This window comes from Fulmarus glacialis, unplaced genomic scaffold (genome assembly GCF_000690835.1).
Source record: "Fulmarus glacialis isolate BGI_N327 unplaced genomic scaffold, ASM69083v1 scaffold18434, whole genome shotgun sequence".
Classification (NCBI taxonomy): Eukaryota; Metazoa; Chordata; class Aves; order Procellariiformes; family Procellariidae; genus Fulmarus; species Fulmarus glacialis.
In genome coordinates this window covers 1-24,839 of record NW_009208927.1, presented here as the reverse complement: position 1 = coordinate 24,839, position 24,839 = coordinate 1, and the positions used below count along the sequence as shown (strand labels likewise).

General features: G+C 39.3%; 1 protein-coding gene across 1 annotated transcript in view; it reads right to left on the bottom strand.

Annotated features, from left to right (window-relative positions):
* LOC104075993 (tankyrase-1) overlaps window positions 1-24,439 on the bottom strand; it is a gene marked incomplete at its 5' end in the record, with an annotated part of 36,362 nt that extends 11,923 nt beyond the window's left edge. The window contains 10 exons of the mRNA XM_009576684.1: window positions 881-1,069; window positions 3,657-3,766; window positions 4,018-4,237; window positions 6,926-7,091; window positions 8,111-8,256; window positions 9,287-9,366; window positions 13,150-13,321; window positions 21,441-21,519; window positions 21,615-21,706; window positions 24,318-24,439. Of these exons, the coding sequence (XP_009574979.1) occupies window positions 881-1,069; window positions 3,657-3,766; window positions 4,018-4,237; window positions 6,926-7,091; window positions 8,111-8,256; window positions 9,287-9,366; window positions 13,150-13,321; window positions 21,441-21,519; window positions 21,615-21,706; window positions 24,318-24,439 (1,376 nt within the window). The remainder of the gene's footprint in view (window positions 1-880; window positions 1,070-3,656; window positions 3,767-4,017; window positions 4,238-6,925; window positions 7,092-8,110; window positions 8,257-9,286; window positions 9,367-13,149; window positions 13,322-21,440; window positions 21,520-21,614; window positions 21,707-24,317) is intronic.
* Between the last annotated feature and the right edge of the window lie 400 nt (window positions 24,440-24,839).

Below are 24,839 nucleotides of genomic sequence, written 5' to 3'. Positions count from 1 at the left end.
GGAGCTACAGGAGAAGTAAGAACTTAGGCTAACAACTGGATTTAGCCTTTGTTGAATAAATTAAGCAGGACCCTCACCTTAAAGAATTTCCTCCTTGCTTGTAGAACATGATTAAGACATCCTTATTTTCCCCCAGAGAAACCAAATAGTTTTCATACCTCCCATCACAAAGCAAGTTTTCTACAGCTCAGATTATTCTGGAGGATATTTCTTGAACTCTCCATAAATCAATCAATGGCCTTAAAAGATACTCGCACTATAAGCAGACACAGCATCCAATTTGGTTGCATTATCTATTCCACCAAGACTGGTTAACCTGGGACATACATGTTCATGTAACCTTATTAGGCTTTTTAACCAGCTGCCACTGCCACCACTCACAAGAAAGTTTCCAGATGCCTTAGAAAAAGTTTGATAGCCACCTGTAAATCCTAGAATGTTGTTTTGGAGTTAGACAAAAAAGAACTGAGGTAATATGCAGGCACCAAGTATAATCATCCTCTAAATGATCCCATTCCTATAAAGGCCCATCTGATTTTCCTGCTAGGTTCAAAGAAATAATCACCAACAATACACAGATTGACCATCACCTGGGACATTTCAGAGAGGTTTATTTCTGGCAACGAGGAGACTGATCCCAGCAGTTAATCTTTAAGCAGAAGCAAACCTTAAATCACAAGCCACGTTAAGAACTCAGCCAAAGGAAAAAGCTTGGACCCACGGGAAAAAAGTCACAGACACCCTGGAGATGCTCATGTCCCTCTGCCTCAGCACAGCAAAAGCTGAGGACCACTGATGCCATGGAGCCATAGAAAGCCATTTAATATGCAGAGCAAATCCTCCAGAGCAGCCTGTGGCTCGTATGCTAACATGAACTTACTGTTGCCAGGTCTAATGGTGTCTGACCCTCTTGATTCTTCATGGTTGGATCTGCTCCATGAGCTAACAGCAGAGCACAGAGCTGTGTCCTTCCTTTTTGTGCAGCTTCGTGCAATGGTGTGAATGCCCATTTATCTGTTGCATTTACGCATGTATTGTATTTGATCAACAGCGCTGCTATATCCACATGCTGGAAAACACAACAACATCTTAATCAATACGACACTGATAAAACACGTATTTCCATTTTTGTGCTGGAGGTAACGGTGCTTAGAGACCCCTGTAATTTCTCTTTCCTTTAACTCACTTCTCCGCCTCTTTTGTCTATGTAGCAGTGCACCTCTTCAGGTACTACTTTATGCTGCAGCTCCACGGTCATCTGTATCTGTGCACCACCAGATCATCCACCAGCACATGTATAATTGGGATCAGGCACCGAATTATATTTCTGCCAAATCACCGCAAGTACATAGCATGAAGTTTGTGTCAGCTGCAGGAGCAGCTATGATACTTGATCTAGCATAAAACTGGTAAGAGCTAACTGTCAAAATATTTGTAGACAAATTTGAAATGGCAACACAAATTTACAGGGCTGCAACATCTGAGATATGATACTAGAAGCTCTAAAGATCAATGTGTTGTACTGCTGAGCCACCACTTAAATGTCTGTAACACAGAAGTCTTCATCATACTTTCTTTCTTGCAATTTCTTGCAAGACTTTGAACCCATCTGTGGCAGCACAAATTTGTTCTTTCTCCAATCATATTTTATGAGAGAACTGTAATAGATAAAATGCATTATGAGTGTCATAAGGGACAACTGTTTTACATGGGCTATAAAAGTAATGATCTTATAACCCCACGCTTCCATCAATATCCCATCTTTGAAGTCTCCCAAGTTAAAATAAGAGAACAGAAAACTGGCAAATAAAATTTTTGGCTGCCTCTGACCAGTAAAATTACTTGTGCAATACAGCTAAGAAATAAAAAAGCAGGTAGTCAAAATGAGTAGGTAGGAGCGTGAAACACTGAAACTGTAATCAGAAGCGCAAAGACTTGCCAAAGGATTTCATTTTTCCTCTCAATGGCAATTAAGTGACTCTCAACAGCTCTTGTAAAAGAGCTTGCTCTCTGAATAAGCGTGGTTTGAAAAGACTGCCGACCTTATTTGTCCTCTCTGCCAAACTTTTAAAGCAGTTGCTCTTCCTGTGACTTTTCTGCCACATGAAGCCCTACTGAGGGTGGGAAGTGCTGGGTGGGAGAACTTTTTGTGAGGAAAAAGTTGAGCCTGTGAAACCTGCCAGCTATGAACTTGTGAAACCAGTACTCATCTCCTCTCTACCTCCCATCACAGAGATCTGAATGGGCTGATGACAGCTCAGGGAGAAGGGTGGGCCACCACAGGAAAGGTATACAGCAACTCTTAATTAAATAAGCTGATGGAAAAGCACCAAACACTGCCTCGTTAACTTTTCCTAGAGAAAGAAAGGCAATCAGATTAGATTGGCGTTATGACTTTTAGAAGTGATAATCAACTTGAACCAATCTCTAACATTTCCCTGTGCCAGTAAGGAATGTTTTGCCTTCGCGTAAAATGTGTGTTTTGGCTTCCTGTGCTTGAAAAGAAAGAACACAATCTTTGCAACAGAATATATCTCTAGATCTAAGCAGCGTTCTGGGAATTTAATGTTTATGGCAGATGCTGATGAACAATATTGCTTGGTATTGGGACTCAGTATCATAAAAGAATTCTGTGTTGCATTTCTAAACCTTTAGCAGGATTTGGAGCTTTTTGCTCTTTAGGACACTGGGATCCCAGACTGACACAGAGAACCAATGCAAATGAAACAGGCTGAGTATCATTGATACGCTCTCCTTAAAAACAAGGTGAACACTGTACTTTTTATTTCATTTGGCTCTCAAACGAAAGTAATCGTGGTTCCATTACAATCATCTCTGCCAGATTTTGCTCTTCTTGTGCCAGGGCCAAGTAGTAACAGTCAAAACATAACATGAGACCATCAAAAACACTACTTCTTCAGCTTCATGTCCTCTGACACATGCTAGGAGCTTCTCAAGCACTGTCTCTGTACAATTGTACAACTCACTGTACAATTATTTGCGAGAGATTTCTTTCTCACCTCATCCACAACTAACAGCTGCTTATAAGCAATCTATCAGGCATCTGTGCAAATGGTATGTACACAGAGGCTTCCTCCTGTATGGAGGAAGGAGGGCCTGCCTCATCCAAAATGGTTTGAATCAGCCATTGCACCCCCACTGCAGTAGACAGCTTGCCCAGGAGGACACCCATACTGCAAACTCAGTAGCCCTTCAACACTTCAGCTTTAGCAATAGCTCCCCACCAGAGACCAGCTGTTACAGACCACCACTTCCATGTCATTACCTAGACACGATCCCCCCGGTATTGTTCTCTTCCTTCCATCCAAGTCTTTCAGCGACAACTTGAAGTCTTTTCTGTTTCAACAGTCACCCCAAATTTAGCACTGTTCAATGCTGTGCATCTGCTTGCCTGCATAAAAGCTATGTTCTAGTGATCTTTCCAAACTGCAGCCTTTAACTGATACAGCACACCTGAATCTATGTCCTATTTATATGCAAACAGGACTCACAACAGCAACTTAGCCCAACAAATATTTCATGCCATCAAAACCCAAACTATGTTCACAGCAAGACAGCTACAAAATAATGGGCTTTGGATAGGCCTTTAAGGAGTTTCTTGTTGGTCTACTCACGGCAAGAATGCCTGCACCTACCCCATAGGATGCTGCATTGTGTAGGGGGATTAATCCTCCTTTGTCCTGGGCATTAACATCAGCACCATGCTCAAGAAGGTATTCAGCTACTTCCAAATTGTTGTAACCAGCTGTAGAAAAGGCACAGGAAAAGAAATCCGGTATTAGGAGAGCTAAACTAAAGAAAAATTATTGGACAGAAAAGCTAAAGCAATTTTTTGACTCCAAAAGTTCCTCCTGAAATACAGCTGCCATAGTTAACAACTCTCTGTACAGGACAACCCTCCGTGAAACTCTTACTATACCAATCCTGGTTTTGGTGATGACCTTCTGTCGCCCTATCATAAATATACAAGCCTTCAAAACCCGATGAATCACCCACCTGCAAGATGTAGCGGTGTTGAATTTCTTCCCTGGGTGTCTCTGCAATTGATATTTTCTTGAGTACATAGCTTCTGCACTCGCGCCAGGCATCCCTTCTTGGCAGCATCTAGCAAGGCAGCGTCTCCTCGCAGTAAGTCCTGGATATCTGTGTCTCCTTCTTTCACCAAATCTAGAGGAGTGTTCCCATCTCGATTCTTTTTGGTTGGATCAGCTCCATGCTGCAAAGAGCAAAGTGGAATGCTACTGTCACAACCATGAGCAGAGCAGCGCACATAAGTGTGTCACTATTTTGTGGCACAAGATAGGAGGTGGGAGATTTTGCCGACCTGCCATCATGAAGTAACAACTGTATAGATTAGTAGGCACATGAGAATAAATCCAGGAGGCTGAGGCCTAAAGCACTAGTCTGCAACACAGCTGTGTGAATCTCAACTCCACAGGCAAGAATGGCAGCCCTCTGCGAGACCTGCCACTGCTATACTTGCAACTGAAGTAGGTTCAGGAGCATGTCCTGCATATAGCTATAGTCTACTGTCACAGCAGGTGCTAAAGAAAAGCCAACTGCAAACACCTTGCCAGCCAATCCTTCCCTTCTCCTGCAAACTGGCTGGCAGAGGTGTTTCCTCAGCACACCTTTCTGAGCTAGTGAAGCCAGGCCCCGAGTTTCACTAAATGCCACCCTGCTATTGAAAGGCACTTGTTTCAGAAGGGAACTAGAAAAATACTCATTTCTGCACTTTCCAATAGATAACAGTACCATGTTAAGCAGTTTACAGGTCCTGGAAAGCAGTGAAGAAAACATTTTGGTGGGAAAGTGGATTTGGATGACTGCTGGAGTATATCCGTGCTGGTAAAACATGCAGATCAGCCAGTAATAAGACCACAGTACTGGAGCACGGCACGTGGAGGGGAACATACATCTACACACAGCATATGGTGTGACTCATGTCCACATATAATTTTGTGGGAGGACAGCTCCTTCCCTGTTCACTCTCAGCAGCAGTAGGGAAAAACAAAGATAGGTAAGGCAGAGGCAGCTGCTGGCACTATAGTTCTCTGGCTGGCCCCTTCAGAATAATCACACACAGTGGTCCAAGCCCTGCCAGCCAGTCTACCCTGCCATTTCTCACTGGGGATGCTGGCAAAGCTGTGCTAGTGTGAGCCACAGGCAATGAGCTGGGGCTGGGGAGAGCAGGAGGAATTAACTGCCTTGTATTTGGAAGCAGTACAGTAATGCTCAGGGTGTAGAGGGTAAACAGCAAGGGACAGAGTATTGATTACACGGAACCAGTTCCACATCTGTGGTGCTTTTGGGAAGAGAGCATTCTTTGCACAAAACCTTTTAAACAGCAATGACTTCCACAAGATATGACCTCAGATCTCTTAATTTAAAACTCATCAAAACTGGAACTATTCAAATACTCTCCAAAATAAGTATCTAAATGAAGAGGCAGTGTCTTCTGAGACCCCTTGAAAGGCATAGAAACAAATGAAGGTGGTAATTTTAAAGAAAGGTGATGAAAAAAGAAAGTCTCTCCAAAATGCCTGTACATTTTTGTTTCCTTCTTCAAGCAGACCAGGACAGAAAGAGCACAGGTCAGGAAGAATCAAGCTCAACATCCATGGCTCAGCAGAACTGACAGCACTGCCAGCTGGCATAAGAGAGACAACAGGAGAAGCCCTGAGCAAACTGCAGCATGAGCCCATATCCATGGACACCCAGAGCCTTTACAAAACTATGTCACCTTAAGGGCATATTTAGCTCTTGTGCAAGAGTGATTTCAAAAAGAAAGATTTCAGCACTTTTCTATTTCCTGTCGTACATCCATTCAGGATCCTTTGAACACAAAAAATGGCTACATTCCCAGTGGAATGATCAGAAGACTCCAGAGACCTCCAGTGTCTATAAAGTAACACTGTGCTTGAGAGATTATGAGTGCTCCTACAGCTTGAGCTAACATCTGTATCCAGGTGTTACTACCAGGGCCATCATTGTACCTACTCCACAGACATATCTGAATATCTTCTGGTTTCTACTGCAGATGTGTTTCAAACTGATGTGCTACCTCCTCTGAATGCTTTTTTGGTAATCAAGTGAAGTAATTAATACACAGGAGGGAAATAGCAGGGCTTTGCAGCAGCAAATGAAAAGGGGAATGGACAGAGAAGAGCCTCATCATTTTAAGACTATCCATACTGTGACTTACTCCTATTTTAAATGCTGTGCTTCAGAGGGACATGAAGTAGGCAAGGCTAAAAAGAGGAAATAAGATTGGCAAGAAATTCTACTGTAGCACCCTCTTTTACCCTCCCACGGCAGGATATGACCTTACGTTAAAAAGTCTCTCAAACTCACTGGAAACATGTTGGCATTACCTCATGCTTTTTACAAGTTCTTCCACTAATTATAATGAATATTTATTCCACATATATTAATATGCATTTCTTCCAGGAGCTTGATAAATTATACATTAACATAACAGTTTTAAATTTCTCACATGCCAGACACCATTTAGGACCCACCTTCAGTTATTGCTCTGTAACACACTCTTGCATAAGTATTTACAAAGGTTTACTTAACTGCAGTAACTGTTCCAGAAAGGTCTGAATAGGATAAGGTTGGGTTTTTGTATTTTTACACAAATTCAGCTGCTTTTTCCAGTTTGAGAGTCTTGTCCTACTTGGCTAATAGTATTAGTATACGTACTGGAAAAAGTAACTGTACTGATGATTCTTTGTAAGTGAACTGACATTACACAAGAAACCATCTGACATTTTTAAGATGAAAATAGATTCAAAGACACCATAAAGAACTCACTGAATGCAATTAACTTTGCATTAATTAAACTTCAGCAAAAATAAACATATACACATTTAAAGACACATCTGAAAACTCCAGCACATACTTTTAAAAGCAGCTTGCAGATTTCATATTTTCCTTTTGCTGCTGCTTCATGTAAAGGAGTGAATTTCCACAGATCTGCCACGTTGACAGAAGCACCGTGCCTCACTAGGAGTTCAGCCACTTCGTAGTGTCCATAAGAACAGGCATTGTGCAGGGGTACTAAGCCACTAATCAAAAAGAAAGTATTAATAGCTACAGAAAATAAAATCCAATATGCAATACAAAGTTCCAGTAGATAAAACTCCCACCTCCACCGGACATTATTGGTATCTTTCAGTCTTTCCAGTTTTCATGGCTTTATTTCCCTGCTATTAAAACATCAATTAGAACTTCATTATCCTCCTTCAGTTGTCATCCACGAGACTTTTAAATACTTAGCAAACACCAACGTTACTACTTCCACAAGGAAGTAACTTCAATGCTGTTAACAACAGCCAAAAACTAAATTGCAAGAATCACTGATGTTCTGACTTTGGATATTTGAGTGTAAATTTCAGAAAAGGTATAACACTATACAATGGGTTTGAAGTACAGTCATTAGTAAGCACTGCACACCTGATAGATACAGAAAGATACCCAAACATTTCTTTCAGGGAGAGTCTGAAAATTCAGTATTGGAAATGTTTTAGCATTGGAAATGAATTATCCCCCATCCTGAACCAATATACTGGAGTGAAAGATCAAACATAACCATGCTATTCTACATGATTGCTTTGCAAATAATACAAAAACCTGTAAATGGTTCGTATCATTTAACTGAATATTAACTGAATAAGTAACTAACTTAATAATAAAAGCTAACTAACAGAACTAGAAAAATGACCAGAGATAACCCTGGTATTTTACCCCACACAATTCAAAACTAATTTTAGATCACCTGAAATAACTTAAAGGCTGCTTTTAAACACAACAAAGTCTCCAAAATGGGCAAAAGGGGGAAGAGAAGGATCATGCATTGCTGTGCCAGATAAGTACTGGACAATGGCTTTGCCAGAAAGCTAAATATGCCGTAATGGTCTATAAATCTTCCTACAGTGATGTCAGGAACAATACAGAACAAGAAGAAAAAAAAAAATTGCAAGAGAAAAACATGATGGTTACTGAAATCCGAAGCAAAATGAACAGAGGAGGGTAGAAGTCTCACACTAATGCAAAACAGCAGAGCATATAATGGAGTGAAATGTACCCTTTATCTTTGGCATGCACATCTGCCCCATGGTGCAACAGATACTCCACCACTGATACGCGGTTATATCCTGCAGCAAAGTGCAGCGGTGTTGAATGACGGCCTTCCAAATCTCTACAATTCACATTCTGAGGGCTGCAAAGTTGCTGCAAAGACAAAAGAAGAAACGAAAATCTAGTACAGAACTAAAACAAGCAAATAAAAAGCCCCACAAACCAAACAAAAAACAGTCAAACAAATGAACAAAAAAACCCAAAAGAAAAACCCCAAACTACCACCCCCAAACACCCCAACACAAAATCTGATCCATTTATTATTACATACAAATTTTTAGAAGTTAGGTTTCAGGATATTTCTTTCCACTTAGGCAAAGTTTAAAAAATAGCTGCTCTAAATTTATGGCTGGAAGTACTTCCATAACAAACAAGACTTAAATGATGGAAGCAGTATGAAGACATTCCTAATGTATTAGAAAGGGTGAGCCTCTAAATCACCAAGCACCAGGTTCAAGGCCATGTAACTTTCTCCAGATATATTACCATTTCCAGCTTACATTGTCTTCAGAAATCTAGAAATACTGAGCTTGGCAGTCAAAGGAGCTGCTGGTGCACAAAACTGCTGTTGTTTGAATATTAATATGTATCATGTTGAAGTTCAAGTGAGAATGCATGTAGAACAGTCTATCTGCAGGCTATTTTGCCCACAGAACAAGTATGAAAGACAAGATCATGTGATCCCTGTGATGCTGGGATTCCATGGCCTGACCCTTCACCTTCAGATTAAGGATGGCTTAAAATGTGAAGTCTGCTACCTGTTAACACTTTTGTTTGCTTGCCTTCTGATTGAATCATGCACCTGAGGCTTGTTTCTACTAAACTGCGATTCTGAGGATCACAGAGTCCACTTCAAAAAATTACAGCTGCATCTGCAACATTACATCTGAGTCCATCGAAGACATGACTGTGTGAAGGACTGGGAGAATGAACAACCAAAAACTCAAGAGAAACACCTCAGCACATTTTAATGCACTATTTTCTAGGGGGGAAAAAAAATATTTGCCTTCACATTTTTTATGATTTATCATCCACCGGGCACTACTTCTACAACTCTTGTGGCTTCCACAAGCCTTGCACAGCAATACAAAGTGGAAAATTAACATGAATTTTTCAAACCCACCTTCACAGTTTCCAAGTCTCCAGCTTTGGATGCTTCTAACAACCGATAATCCACATCAGATGTGCGCACAGGTGTACTTTCTACATAGGGAAAAAGATATTTTAGGATTACTTAGGATCATTAAGTTATATTAACTTCTGCTCAACATATTTTCCAAACTGGGGAGAAAAAAAAAGTCTGTTGTCATTTGTAAAAATGCAGCTGGAGTTGTGATGTTCAAAGTTCATATTGCCTAAACAGCTGAATAAGGAACCTTAGTTTCAGCGTAAACCAGTCAGATTTAGACTCTAGAGCTGACATTATTGTGCCAAATGGAATTTCAATGCTTTCCTAATCCTATGTATGGTAAAAATGCCCATTTCTGCATTTAAGAAATCTACATGCTCACTGCGACAGATTCAAAGTTTTGCTGAAGATCAAAAGCACCTTTCTCAACAACTTCAGCAAACCGCATGAGGCCAAAGCACAGCCAGGGTTAAATGTGCTCAATTCAGCAGCTGAATTACAGCCTTTGCACTCTGCACTTGTCATGTGTCTCATACTATGAAGCAGTGACGAGGGGATGGGATTTCTAAGATGGCCCTGGCCACATGGTGACTGCTTGTTTTATGATGCTACAGTTGTGTACTGCACTTCATAGCAACAATGAGAACTGTCTGTTGTTACAAACACAGGGTGGTTAAAGAATGACACAGTGATTAAAAGGAGATCTTTAGAGAGATACCTTTTTTCCTCTTTAAATGACTGCAAGACAATGACAGGTTTTGGCCTCAAAACTCTTTTTTACCCCACTTCTCATTAGAAATATGGCTGTGAGAAAGCAAGCATGCACTGAGGGAAGAGGAAGAAGTGGTTGGAAAGGAGCAGTGGATTAGCTGTCCCTAGAGCTCTTCAGTGTTGCTCAAAAAGGAGCTGAAAAGGCAATCTTGATCACTTCATTTTTAATAGAAACTGCTTTCTATTGCAGAAGCCACTCCTCTCAAGCTCAAGGATTTATGGAATGGAAGTTTTGGCAGCACATTGCCTGATCAGCAACAGAAATGACTGCCTAGTGCAAAACAAACGGGGCAAGGTGAACTTGGGGTTGCAATCCTCTGTAAAAAAGTCAGAATGTTGTACTAGGCCAAACTCATTCTAGATGGGCATGCAACTCCATCAAAAATACTTAAAAGACTTTTTTGAATGTAGAGAACTGGTACTACGTCCCAGGAGGAAACTGCAGAGACATTGTGAGAAGGTACTTCTTACAGACTAACAGAGTCTTTGCAAAATCCAATCAATTCCCGACTTTGCAATGTAATCTGTGACTATATCACAGGAGTGGAAAATGGGTGGAAAGGGGTATTTGTTTTCTTAACTAGCTATCCTTACAGAAAGACATCAACTTATCTATTCACTTTGAGGTAGTATTTCCTATCGTAGCCCTATTGTCTCTTCCTGATCAATGTTTTGTGGCCTTTTGCTACCTCCTTGCCTCCGTACTCACTGCAGGAAGAGGAGGAGGAGGAGAAAGTAGGAAACAACTCCTACAAGCTCAACTGTTAGGTGAAGAAATGCTCTCAGTTGAAGGAAGGGCTGAGAAAGCTCAGGGAAGAGGGATAGTGACATCTTTAATACAGCCAAAGCTGCCAGCTCCTTTCCTCGAGTCTACCTCAATCCTCTGGAGCATTTCCACTAGCAAGCACTTGGACTCGATGATCTGAAAAGTCTTTTCCAACCTAAATGATTCTATGATTCTAAGTGATTGAAACACATGCTGCAAGAGAAGGATGGCAGCAGGGGTTTGACACAAATGTTAGTGACTGTGGGCAGAGCACAGCATGTATAACTCCTGTTGCTGGAGCGGGTTAAGATTTCAGCTCACACGTACTTCATCTGAAGTTATTTGCCCTCCTTTGCTCTCCCCAACAGCACCACCACCTCAGCATCCTGAGGTAGGGAGAGAATAGGCGAGGCTAAGTCCTATACTGGATCCAAAGCTCCGCTCCTTAGCAATACTTTATCTCTTCTGTGGACTCCTGTCCTTGTCTTCACAAGATAGCCAAGACCTTCACTTTGGTGAGGGTAAAAAAGGAAATAAATCAGAAACACAATCTAATTAATACAGGAAGGAGAAATTTCAATTCCACTAGATTAGAACTTGAGTACCAAAAGGCTGCACTCAGCAAAGAAACAAAACAAATCTTACTCTTCAAGAAAAACAAAACTAGCAGCATTTTCTAATAAGCATTTGAAAAAATTAACAAGCTCACTTTACGAGCTTTCTTACATTACATGGCCATACTCCTACCAGTTGCAACCAAAATCACAAGCAGCTAGAGTAAAGTGGTATCCACTGGCCACTATGCCATCAGAAAGCTGTTTTCATGGTTATCTCACAGTTGGGAAGTAGCTCAGCAACCAAGTTTGAGAAAAAAAAAATATCCAATACTGGATGAAAAATATTTTAAGTTGTGAACTCAAGAGTCAGGTAACAATCTCTACAAAAACAACTCCAACATTTAAAAAAAAAATTTCTTTAACCCAGTCTTACAAAAATGAACACGCAGTAATATTTGGTAAATAATTTCAGCATTCATTTACTAGCTTTGAAATATAGAGAACAAAAAGTGTCAGCAACCCTACACCACATGCATTTTTTCAGCTTTTGAATCTTTGTCTTGAACACCTTCAGGGATGTAAGAGAAAAGCTGCTACCTCTCCAATGAAAAGCAGTACAGTATGACATCTGAAATTAGTTTTCCTAGAAAAGGTAAATCAGTGAAAATGAATTTTTAATTCAAAATCAAGTAAGTGTTTTCAGAATACTTGCAAATTTACCATTTTTTTAAAATCAAACTCCTATTCTCTTTAACAGCAGGGGATATGTTTACTTTCTTCTGATTCATAGCTAACATTCTTCTCTCTCAATATACATACATAGTCACATGCATGTTTTAAACAGGTAATGCTACCCGTGTAACCAGCTATGTCTCAGGAGTGGGTATACTTCGAACAGTCCTCCCTTGCACTGCTGTAAAATGCCTCTTTTTTTTTTTTGCCTGTTTTAAGGTAACATTGCTGAAAACACTGAAGGAAATGGAGTTTCTAGCTACCACTGGTCTTCTCATCTATCTGGATATCTGCCTCTTTGACTACATGCATATCCCACTGTAAGGTGAGTTACTTGCTCTGTAATAGCTACTGATGCAATTATTCTTCTTCCTACTCGTAAAAATTTAAATGTGACATGGGTACAAGGATGCAAACCCTCAAGCACTTACATGAAAAATAGTGGTACCCTCTTCAAACATCTATTCACCTTTTTAATGCAAGGTATAAACAAACTGTTATCTAAACAGTATCCAGAGCACTTTCACAATAAAATCTCTCTGCTGGACAAGCAAGAGATTTGAAGTAAATGTTCAAATGGTTTAGCAACTATCAGTATTTTTCTGCTAGTAGCACTCTGCTTGTGATTGCTAAAGCATGGAGTACCTAACAGGGTGGCTGATGAGAGGAAAAAGGTTTCTCACATGTTCAGCAATATTCCAGTTGTCTCGGAACTTGTTACCAAAAAACCCCAAACTCCCCACATCTGCCTTCCTACAATCTCCCTGTGTAGCAGCATGCTCTAAAGACACAAGATGTTTATTTTCTTCCTGATTTGCACAAAATCACCGAATTGAGCAGGGCTTTTTTTGTTTTGTTGTGCTTTTTTCTGAAGAGTATTGCACAGTACATACTATGGATGTGTGCACATGATGGTGGAAGGGAAGGATGAGAAAACTACTGCAAGTCTCTTGCATTGAAAAAGAAATAAGATCCACAGCTGTAAAGGGAGAAGCTGAAGTTCAAATACACAAGCCTTTATTTTTACCCACCACTTAGAATCTGTTGCACTGCTTCATTTCCCATCTGTGCCGCTGTGAAGCCTTGTAAAGAGATGATGGAGGGATCAGAGCCATAATTCAGCAAAAGCCGGCAGGTTTGCAAGTGACCTGCTAAAGCAGCCCTGTGCAACGCTGTTTGACCAAGTGTGTCCAGTGCATTCATCTGAAAAATCAGCAGCAATACAAAATGAAACATTGTTATAATTAAAAGCCTGCACCTGTCCCTGCCCTTAAGGAGAGCAACAACAAGAATTTTCCAGCATACAAATTTATCTATCAATCCCTCTGCATTACAACTAAACAAAACCAAATGACAAAATAGGTAAACACTCCAATGTAAAGATAGTTTACCACAGATGCTCTCCTGTTTTTTAACAATGCAGGTTATTTGTTTGCATGGCTAACAGACAACACAGGATCCCCAAAACCATATTTAAAATAATGATCAAGTTTTTGACAAACTCGATGAAGATCAACCTTGTGCAAGAAAAGCAAAACTCTCACAGAAGAGTAGAAAGAGGTAAACAATGAACCAAACAATTCAAAGATCTTCCAGCTTTAAGCAAATTACCATCTGTCATCCTCAGAAGGAGAATTAACTCAACATTACTCACTACCAAGAATTAAAACAAAACAAAGATGTCAGATTAGGAATTCTATGAAGGAGTGAGGAAAAAAAAGAAGTAGGATACAAACAGTCCATTTCCTCCTCACTTTTTGTACTTTTACAGAAATGTTGAGTATAACTGGATATAATTCTACTCAATACAAGACTGTATAAACAGGCAAAATGGAGTATCACCTTCAAAGAGTATGATATAATGGAAACCCATCTGCCTGTCAAGATCTAACAGAGTATTTAAATAACTAGAAGCATCTCCACGGCTTCACTATCAGAGAAAGGAAGAGAATAACAGAGAGCTTTAAAAAGTGGAAAAAAAAAAACCCTCATGAAAATAACCTTTCAAGCAGATACTTTGTACCTAGCAGCGATTCATGACAAATTTAAATGCAAATGTCCAACAGCTTTTTTACCACTTTATGAAATACAGAACTACTCTATATTCTCTGCAAGCAACTCAGAATCTGTTATCTGTTTCCAAGCCTACGGATTGCAGGCTGTGAACCGCATGCATAATAGACACTGTTACTGTAAAAAACCACATTTTTACCTTCTCAAAATCTTTGTGGTAGCAGTGAACAAAGGTTTTGCTTGTTATTTCTCACCTAAAATGCAGCCTGCAAATCCTACTACCTTTCTATGAAAACTAGTGAAAAAACATTTTGGGTAAGACACATATTCTGTAAATAACTAAATGAAATTTAATTAGTGGGTAAGTATGTAGAAGATATCTACTACCAGATAGGGTAAAAAAATTAAGTAAAATACCTGCAATACAACAATATCAAGCCACATGAAAGAACAAAAAACTACCACATAAATAAAGTGGAGTGTGATTCGATACTGTCTGAAATTCTTCTATATCCCTGAACAATTCTACAATCTGGTAAAGCAGGAATTTCTCAGATCACAAACCTCTCTTGCAGGAAGATGTACAGGAGAACAATTCTGCTTTCTTCTAACTGTGCTCAGCTCATGCCACTCTAATGGGATTTCCCTAAAAGTTTTGTTTTAAATAAAAACTTACTGCTATCATAAATATTAACTAGATGCTGAGTGTCCTAAATCCATCATTTTGTTCAGATGATGATCCTCATCTGTTTCAGGACACCAGACACCTTTCACCACTGATAAGGACCCAAGAAATAGAATCATAATTAATGTCTTCTGTAACACTGAATTCCTTTGTTAAACATTCGTGTACTCAACAAATTGTTGAAGAACAGTAGCAAGGCGTTCGCACTGCACAACTCAATACTGACTGTGTACCTGGAAAAAATGTTAATATTCATTTGAAAAGAACACTGGCAGAGTCATCAGATCCATCGTCTCACATGTTGTATGCAGGTCTCCTTTCACCTCCAAGTAATTATCTTTGCGAACAATCAATTCTTGTGGCAGAAGAATGTCAGCCGTTTGAAGAAGTGCCTGCTTAGTTCTGGGACAAAGAGGGCTGCAGCTGACAGAGGGACCCATGCACCAGACGAAGCTGTTCTTTCCCTTGGGAACAGAATTAGGCTTTGCAGGGCAATTTCGTGGGGAATCTGTTCACTATGAGGCAGATCTACTCTCGCCAATCATGCAGCACTTGTCTAAAACCAACCCAGGAATGTACCGCACTAAGGCTGAAGGCAACAGGATTTATTTCCAAATGAAAATCAATTTGAGCATTACAAATTGAAATACAAACTGAGATTAAACTCTCATAAAAATCAAACCTGGTAAGACATATGCCTGCCCAATACTATGTCTAAAAACATATGCCCTTTCAAATTCAAAGCTAAAGTTTAAACTCTATTTGACAAAATGTAAAATACCCAAGGTGTTCTGCCTTATTTGTGTGCTGAGAAGGCAGATTGTTCCAGCTGCAGTAATAAAAAAAATGAGAAATATTCAACTGGTCCCCTTTATAAGCAGTCTGAAATTAGAATGCTGCAGCTCTGAACTACTTTACAGATGAGTTTTCTGCAAGGAGTTAAAAATGACAGATTTGACAGCTTTTATTCCACAGCACACTGGCTCTGGATCTGATTTCTTCCCCTTTTCGCATGAAAACAGTCAGTCCACTGCTCAAACTGCAACATAAAAGCAGAATGCAGTTATCAAATGAAAAGTGTTTTTAAGTAAGGCTTTTCATGGAAAGATAACATCCTATACAGTATTTTCCATTGCAGAATTCCTTCTGTTCTTCTTTTTATCCCTTTCATTTCCTCTTCACCACCCTGGATACATGCAGTAGAGAAATCAAAATGGTCGTGTATCATCAGACACTGAAGAGATTTTTCCTCCCCGCACTGCTGCTGTCTCGGGCCAGCGTACACAGCTACAGCAAAATTCCCTTGGCTGCCAGGCACTTGTGGCAGCTCAACAGCTGGGACCTGTTCAGGAAACTTTTTTTGCAAGACATCATAAGCATATCAGCTTTCTCTTGGTATCAAATGCCCTAAATACCCTATTACTCCTCGACACTACAGCAGCACAAAATGCAACAGCTTCCAAGCACTGCGATTTTCTCTGTGAGGTCTTTCTAAAAGATGTACATTCTAAAAATCACACGTGAAACTTGCGCTCTGCCAGCCGTTCCAGTATCCGGGTATCCTTCCCTGCACAATGCAAGTGTTTAATTGCTCTCCTGCTGCATTTATTCTGAAGACAACTTGCAGTATGTCTTGTGTCTTTGTGCATCACTAATAATAAACAAGATAGGAGTGAAGAGAGGCTGGCGGCAATTTCAAGCTCTGTTAGAAGAAAAAAAACGAAAGAAAAAAAAAGAAAAAAGGTCTAGTTTCACTCTGAAACCTCCTAAATGATCCAGCCTATGTTCCATAGTTGTACCTTTGCATAAAAGCTTAAGATTAGTGTCACTAAGTTTGGATGTCTAAGCAGCGAGAAAAGTTGAACCACACAATTGCAAGAGATCACACAGCTCTTCATGTTGTTAACCATCACATTCCAGAACCCGCTGCATTTCTGAAAGGAAATTTAATTTTTTGATGCTTATTCTTTCCTGAGAAAATCATACCTCTACGTGAAATGTTGGAAGTAAATGTATTACACAACAAGGTTATTCAAAACCATTTAAGTATGTTGTGAGGGTCTAGATAGATGATGACCATTATCAAATCCATGATCATGAAAGACTGGCAACATGCTACTCCAATGCACAGAAATAACTGTATTAGGTAAAGATCCATAAAGCCAGGTCCTTCTAGCAGAGCAGAATGAAGCCATTTCTGCTACCATCATAAATAGGGACACTATCTGTCTAACATGACCTTAGAAAGGCTCATTTTCTCTTGCAGAAGAATAGTTTCAACATTATCCTTTAGAAACATAACACAGTTAAACAAATAGCATTCATAACATCTCCACGTTTGCCCACGATACCAGTGAACTTGCATGCTTGCAGGTCTTTCTTTCCAACAATCATTGCAGTCAGAAAAGACTTTAATCCTTTTCTTCTGCACTGCTAGAAAGCCGCATGTCTTTCTGAACATATTACATTTCCCATGTATCTGTAAATTCAGACAAGGAGCTAGTTATAAGAGGTATCCAACTATCTAGCAATAAAACAAAATAGGATGAAAGCCCCTTTTTATTAGTTCACCACGTTCAAATTATGTTTTTTAAACAAAGGATTTTGACCATCTTCAAAGATACAATCATGGCACTTGAAGATTTGCTCATGGGTCTAATAAAAAATAGTTTATATTTGAGGATTCTTTACAGATCCTCTGCTTTTATTTTTCATGAGGTACTCTGAGGATATTCAACATCAAATAAGCAGTGGTGTGAAATGCTGTTTCACACTGCAATTCAGGCAAACAAGTAAAAACTGGGTATGGCATTTAAAACCACAGACATTTATGATCAACATTCTTGAAGAAAATTCTAAGAAACCTGAAGGTTTCTCACCTGTGCTTTAGATGTACAGTTGACAGTCAACTTCTGTAAACTCAAGTAACAAGCTAATGAAAATATTTTCACTGACCATGGAACGGGCATTGCTTAGACATACCATGCTGATGTGCAAGTCATGTGTATCAAGGACTTCTTTACAGTTCAAATTACAAATCCAGTCTGTGTCCACAAAGCAATTTGTGGGTATAGGTTGACTCTTGGCAATACTAGTGTGCTTAGAAATATTTCTGTAAAATAAGTCTAGATCAAGCACATGTTATTCAAGCAGTCCTTCACTTCTTATTATAGTTTGACATACTTCAAACAGCAAATTTACAGTGATAAAATTAAGGATAATTAAATCCAGTTCCAAGATCACGAACCATCTCTCATTCATCCCAAGCAAATTCCCTAAAGCAGTCTTTACCATGTTTCAAGCCCATTTCCCAAACATTCATACTTCACATTATCTCACTTTTGCTGTCTGACACAGATCACAGCTGCTCCTCATGAAAACAGCAGTTTCTTCTCTATCGCTAAAATAATCACAAATTATTTTCAATCTACAAAACTTTACATGACTTTGACTCCTAAATGCATTACTGGATGTTTTTTTGTGGATCAGCTGTCTGCCTTTTGGCACTGTATTTCAGAAGAAGAAAGTTCCACTTTCTTTGAAGCCCCAGTTACGCATATTTTTCAAATTGTTACTCCCTATCATCAGTACTGGTTTCCAAAAGGTGGATTAAAGCTGACTTATACGTACCTTTCCTTTGATGGAAGAAATGGTTGCAAAGTAAAGAAAATTCGGTAGGCCTCATCCATCCACATTTCAGTAAGCATTTGATATGGGATCACATGGGAACTGAACATATTGAAAGGGGGAGGGCTGCTCAGTGATTGGTTGTGGAATAATTTTGTTTTAATATTTTCATTAATGATCTTGGCTTAGGAGAATGCTGAAGGGCATGAATATGAAAAATTAGCAAGGAAAAAAAAAAATCAAGATTCTCTGTGTACTACAAGACTACAGGAAGGGTCTGAGTACTGTGTCATGTCTATTAAAAAGGCAAACATGATCACAGTATGCATTAGTCCAGCATTTACCATAGAGATATGGAAGTGCCATCATGCAAGGCAGTGGGGGAATGAATTCCATTCTCGTTGCTTGAGCTCCAACATTTCCTCTGGTGCTAGTAAAGAGAAGGGTTATGAGGATGATTATGGCAATGTTCCCTTATGAGGGAAGACTAAGTGTTTGAGGCTTTTAGCCTACCAAAACAAAGGCTAAGAAGAATCAGTTCATTCACTGCAAATATCTCAGCAAAGGAAGCATCAAAATGGAAAAGAGGTATTTAAACTGCAGAATAGTGCTGTTCAAAGAACAAATGGATATTTACTGTGAGGCTGCTATTGCAGGGGGACTAGATTCACCAGCTTGTGAGAACCCTCTCTTGTAAAAAATACGACTAGACAGGATGAAAGAGCTTAGTACATCTGACTACATCTTATGAAGTAATTAAAATTCAAGGCACAAAAAGAGTAAACAGGAAGAAAAAGCTTCCACAAACACAACAAATGAGGGTTTTTTTTGGGGGTGGTATCAAAAACCTGTATCATGCTTCAGGGATTAAAGCTGCCATGTCCCAACCACCAGAAACAAAGAAGTATCAATGTTAAAAGTGTCTGATGAACTGAATGCCTACAGTCAAAGCATGAGCAAGAGGTCAAATGATAACATACAAGCAAGACAAACATTTTAGAGTGATTAAATATGCCTAGTTAACTAATTAATACTCTAGAGCATATCCCGTCTGGGAACTTCAAAGTGCTTCATAAGCCTTAATGACCTACCTCTGATGAACAAACCATGATTGCATTATGTACCGTTTTACAGCTAAGGAACTTTGGACACCAAGAAAGAGGGACCTGATCCATTGCGTATGGAAATAAATGCTTCATTTTAACTATGAGTGGTCTCCTGCCATGCAGTTAAGTGCTTTGCTAGATCATAAATGTGAATGGCTATCCTCAGAATAACATAGCAAGCATATACCAGGATATGAACAAAGAATGAGTTTTAATGACCACCATGTACCTCAATTTTCATAGCGTCAACTCAAAAAACAATGGAACACACCACTCAGCATAGTTCTGTAGATAACTGTGGGCCACTCACCACCATCACTAAGTCCACAAGTGACTCATGGATCATGATTTAGGAACCCCTGCTTCAGGACATAAAAGAATTACAAGCTATCGTCAGAATATGCTACTAATGCAAACAATAAAATTGGGCCATTCCAGTAAGGATGACGTCTTTGAGCTTGCTCCTAACCTGGCTATACAGAGCTAGATTTTCAAGGGAGCACTAATTTAAATACCTACATTAGAGTAGCAGGCTTTCCAGAATCAATCAGCACACAGAAACTCCTTGTATTTGAAAGCAGGTAGTACTTGGGTATCAATACACTTGAAATTCCAGCATGTCCAGTTCATTGCCTACCCAAGTAACATCAGTACTGAATTCATGTGCAAAATCAGATCCATAAAGCCATGAAGTACCTATTCCTATGGCAAGATGAAATTTTTTCACTCTCAGTGCATAGCGATGCTACTAAGAGTGAACCTGGGAAAATGATAATGAATGGTTTTAATGACTATGACTGAGACCTCTGGCCCCACCTTCCCCCCCACGGGGAAAATCTTGGTATGTCACCACTGCATCAGGATTCTCAAATGCAATAAACTTTGTCATGGTATTGTTACGTAGCTATTTTACGGTGCCATTAAAGTACTATGGAAGTGATCAGCTACTGAAATCTGGCAATGAGCTCTCATACAGGCTTTTAAATTACAATTCATTGTTTCAAAATAAAAAGACTTAGTATTAACTATGCATACAATTACATTTCTCGCACTGCCTAGCATGTCAAGAGTGACACACTAGATTGTTATTACAGATATATTTCTTCATTTCTAACTACCTGAACGACGATGAAGACTCAAAGAGAGTAATGTGAGCCCCCTTAAAAACAAAAGTAAGGAGATAATTTATATTTTAACCAATGCAAAGAAAGTACCCATCAAGAAGAGTTTCTGAGAAAATTAAGTAGCTAAGTATATCATTACCATGAATGTCAAGTTTGCTGCTAAAACTCAGAGAAAGATCATTCTGAAATACTTCTGAAAGATGCTTAAAAGACATCCTAAATAAACTAAGTTATGCTTTCCTCTGCCTTTAACTAGTAACTTGCTGAACCATGTGTTTCTAAGCAAGCTTCACCATAGGCTCACAAATTACTTTGGTCAGCACCTATCAATGGCTAAAGGGCATAGCAAAACAATCTGACCAAGAGAATAAGAAGAACGCAAGAGCTGAGGGATGCCCAGCATCAGACTACTAAACTCAGTGTCAGCAAACTCGGACATCGGATATTTTCAAGCCAACAAGATAAAGCAACAAGAGGCACCTAGATGACCACATTTATTAGAAACGAGTAGCAAGATTCATTAAAAACGAGTAAGCTAGACTCCCAAAGCCTGTATTCAGTTACTTGGAGAGAAGACCTAATTTTCAAATGGGATTCCTGAACATCCTGTACTGATTCAAGATAAACACACTTCAAGGTTAACACAAGAAGCACAAGGCATGCAGAAGAAAAAGCAACAACTATCATAGGAAGTAACACTGTATTTAACCAATATAACCCTTCTTCTTGCCTTTTGCCTTAAATAAAATATATTTAAGTATATTTACCTTTGCTCCATGTTTATGCAGAACTTCCATGACATCATTATGAGCTTTTTCAGCCGCAACATGCAAAGGTGTCATGAAACTAGAAAGAAAAAAAAATTAAAAAAGGAAGATATTAGTTTTACAATCCTAGTATGACAGAGTCCTTTGGAAAATTCAAAAATTTCAGAAACCTACTCTTTGTTTTTCTCATTAACGTTTGCTCCTTTCCTGAGCAATAGTTCTGCAACTTGCTTCCGCTTGGGATGCACAGCGGCCACAGCACAGTGCTGCAAAAAAGTAAATATAAATTTTATTTCAACTATACAGATGACAAAGAGCTTTAAGACCCATGACTTCATCTCTTAATTATTCTGCTGAACATCAGACTACAAAATTTACAAGCAGAATCCATCATATTTCTGCCAGAACATGTAACATACTGAGCAAACTACAAGCTAGTGATCAATGCTAAATTATTCTATTCAGAAAATCAATTTTTATTTTAAAGCTATTTGTCACTTATGAAAAAAGCAGGATGTTCCCAACTACATTAGCAAGTTATCAGGATAAAACCAGCACATAATGCACAAAGGAGGTAAAGACAAAGGGCTTGAAATAGCCTAACTTTCTACAGAGGGACTCCGAAGGGATCCATTAAGATTCTGCTGCTGTTGTCAGATCAATGTGACTTTTGAATGTTGCTTTGTTTCTTCTTCTATTTCAGTGTGTACTGACCTTGTTAACCTAATCGCAATTCTGTTATGGACCCAGTTACAAATTATGTAATAAACAAACAGGCAATAAAGTTCTCTTAGAGTACCTTCTTTTCCATGCTATGAGGAAGAGACATCTTTCACACAGTGCTTTTCAACGCTCAAGCCTGCTCGTGTGGGAACACCATACAGCCCTTTGCTAGGTGTAACTATTTTCCTGAACGTGGCTGGGGTCTGCTTGTTGGTTTGTCCGTGCGTTCGGCACCCAGAAGTGAGAGCTTTGTTCCCTGCTTTTTTCTTTGATCCTCTGCAGAGACTAGACTCAATCTGTCCTGACATTTTCAACAGTGGCCCTACCAATGCATTCCTGAGGCCTGAAATTACAAGCATGGTTCCAGATAAGCTGAACACCATGCATTAAAATCAGTCCAGAAATGCTTGTCTCAAGTTTGGATGTCTCACGATAGCAGACTATGAGAAATAGGAGATACTTTTGAACATTTTTGTTTATATGTTTACCCATGTTTTAAACCAGTAACCCGTAAAAAGCAGGTAAGTCTCCTTGTACAGAGTTCTCAAACTTCCCAATAGCAAAACAATAGCCTTTACAATGAGATAGAACTCAAACAGAATGCTAGTAAGTAGCAATAGTACTGATAACCATCTTTTGCCCAGTTTCAGCCTTCACTATGAAGTAACTGCCACTCAAGCTTCCACACTGCTGTTAGTCAGCAGAGCACGTCCAAGTTTTGCAAAGGCAAGCTTTGTAAATAAACATTAAGATCAACTTTTGCTCTGAAGAATGGCAGTATTTTTGCGGCTTTGCAGATAACCACCTATCTGTACTTCCTGCCAATATGATAAACCAGCACTAAAAGTAACACAAATTGGCTGAAATATTGCCAAACCTCAGAGCAACACTGAAACATAAACCAGGTGCTTGCTTTGGCCTTTGTGGAATAACAGGGCACAGACCCCAGTGCCCCATGGTAAAAGATACTATGCTTAGGACAGGAATAGCTCAGTTAGATTGTACATAACCTCATCTGATCCTGGAAGCTAAGTCCTGCCACTTGGATGGGAGACCACTTGGAAATCTCAAGTATAGGAGGCAAAAAATTGAGAAATCAGAGTCAACCAGTTACTGAACAGTGAACCAAAGGCATCAATAGAGCTAAAATAGCCCATTTGGCCTGGCTGTCTCTGCAGAATGAGCAGGCAGAGAAGAGCAAAGAACACCACAGGACCACAAAGTTATCATTACACAGCTAAAGAGATGCCACATATCAGCAACCGATATACTCAGGAAGAAGAGGACATCATCATCCCAAATTTCCTACTGTCTTCATGTTCAGCCTCTAAATATCTCTTCTCTGCCTTGCTTCTAAGTTCAGGCTAGGATTCTAAGTCCTCTGGAGAGAACAGAGCATATAGATGCTTGGTACTCAACACACAATGTTCTGATCACAATCACAAAATTTAAAATACTAAATATGCAGTTGTATGCCTGCAGCTGTGAAGAAAATCTTCCATTGGAATAAAGTATCATAACTATAATAGTTTTAATAATACCATCAGTCCCTCTCAACTTCAACATTTTCGCTGCATCTGGGATACTGGCTGTCTTCTTTGCCTCCACTGCTTCTTCAAACAATGAAATAAGACCAGGATACTGCCAGGAAAGTCTCAAACACCCCCGTTTCCATGGCTAATGTGGTGTTGTCAGTACCATTCCAATTCTGTAAGACCCTGTGATGTACACCTAGCATCTATTTTCACCACAATTTGATGTACCCTATGAAGAAAATTTGTAATCCGAGTTTGCCCACATAAAACATTAAGGAAGCACTGGGCCACTGGAATAGAATTTAGCCCCAGAAAAACCACAGCAACTGACCAACAAAAAAGAGAGGGTGATGGGAAAAAAGCAAAAGAGAAGTGAAAAATGAACAGGTGAGGAGTGCTGGAGCACTTCTGTAATGTACCAGGAAGAAGAAAAAAGTGATAAAAAGTTATATGGTGTTTTTTCTATAATGGCGATTTAATTTTTATATATAAAAGTGTTTGATGGCAAATCCTCAATCTCAGATGATGAATATATTTTCATAGTGTAGAAATAAAACTCCTCAACTAGCACTACCACCACATTTATCATAAAACAAATGGATTGACTGTATGATCTCACCAGTGCAGTCTCATGCGACTGTGGCTGCTTAAAATTAATGATCTCCAAAGCAAGTGTCTTTTTCACTTTGGCTAGGTCTGCCTCTCTGGCTGCTTGCAGTAAAGAGTGTCCTTTGAATTCATCTGTTAGAGGAAAAAGATGCATTTAATATTCAGCAACGTCATATTTATAAATGTTATTGGAGAAAGGTTTTAATTTCCTCAATTAAGAGGAAATAAGAGTATTTCTGTACATCTTCAAATAGTAACTGACCTGGGACACAGAACATGAAACACAGTTTACTGAAACCAAAGGAACATTCTAAAGGAGAGGGGAAGTGATTCCTCGAGTAAAATCCTTATAGCTTTTCTCCCTTTTATCCTCCACACACTTGATATTAAATGCATATGTGACCTCTGAATTACCTATGTATGTGTTCAAGTCAGCACAATGCTATTACATGATCTTCAGAAAAAAGCATTACAGTTGCTTTTCAGAAACCTTACCGTATTTATAACTACAAATAATATAAGGTAAAGCCTT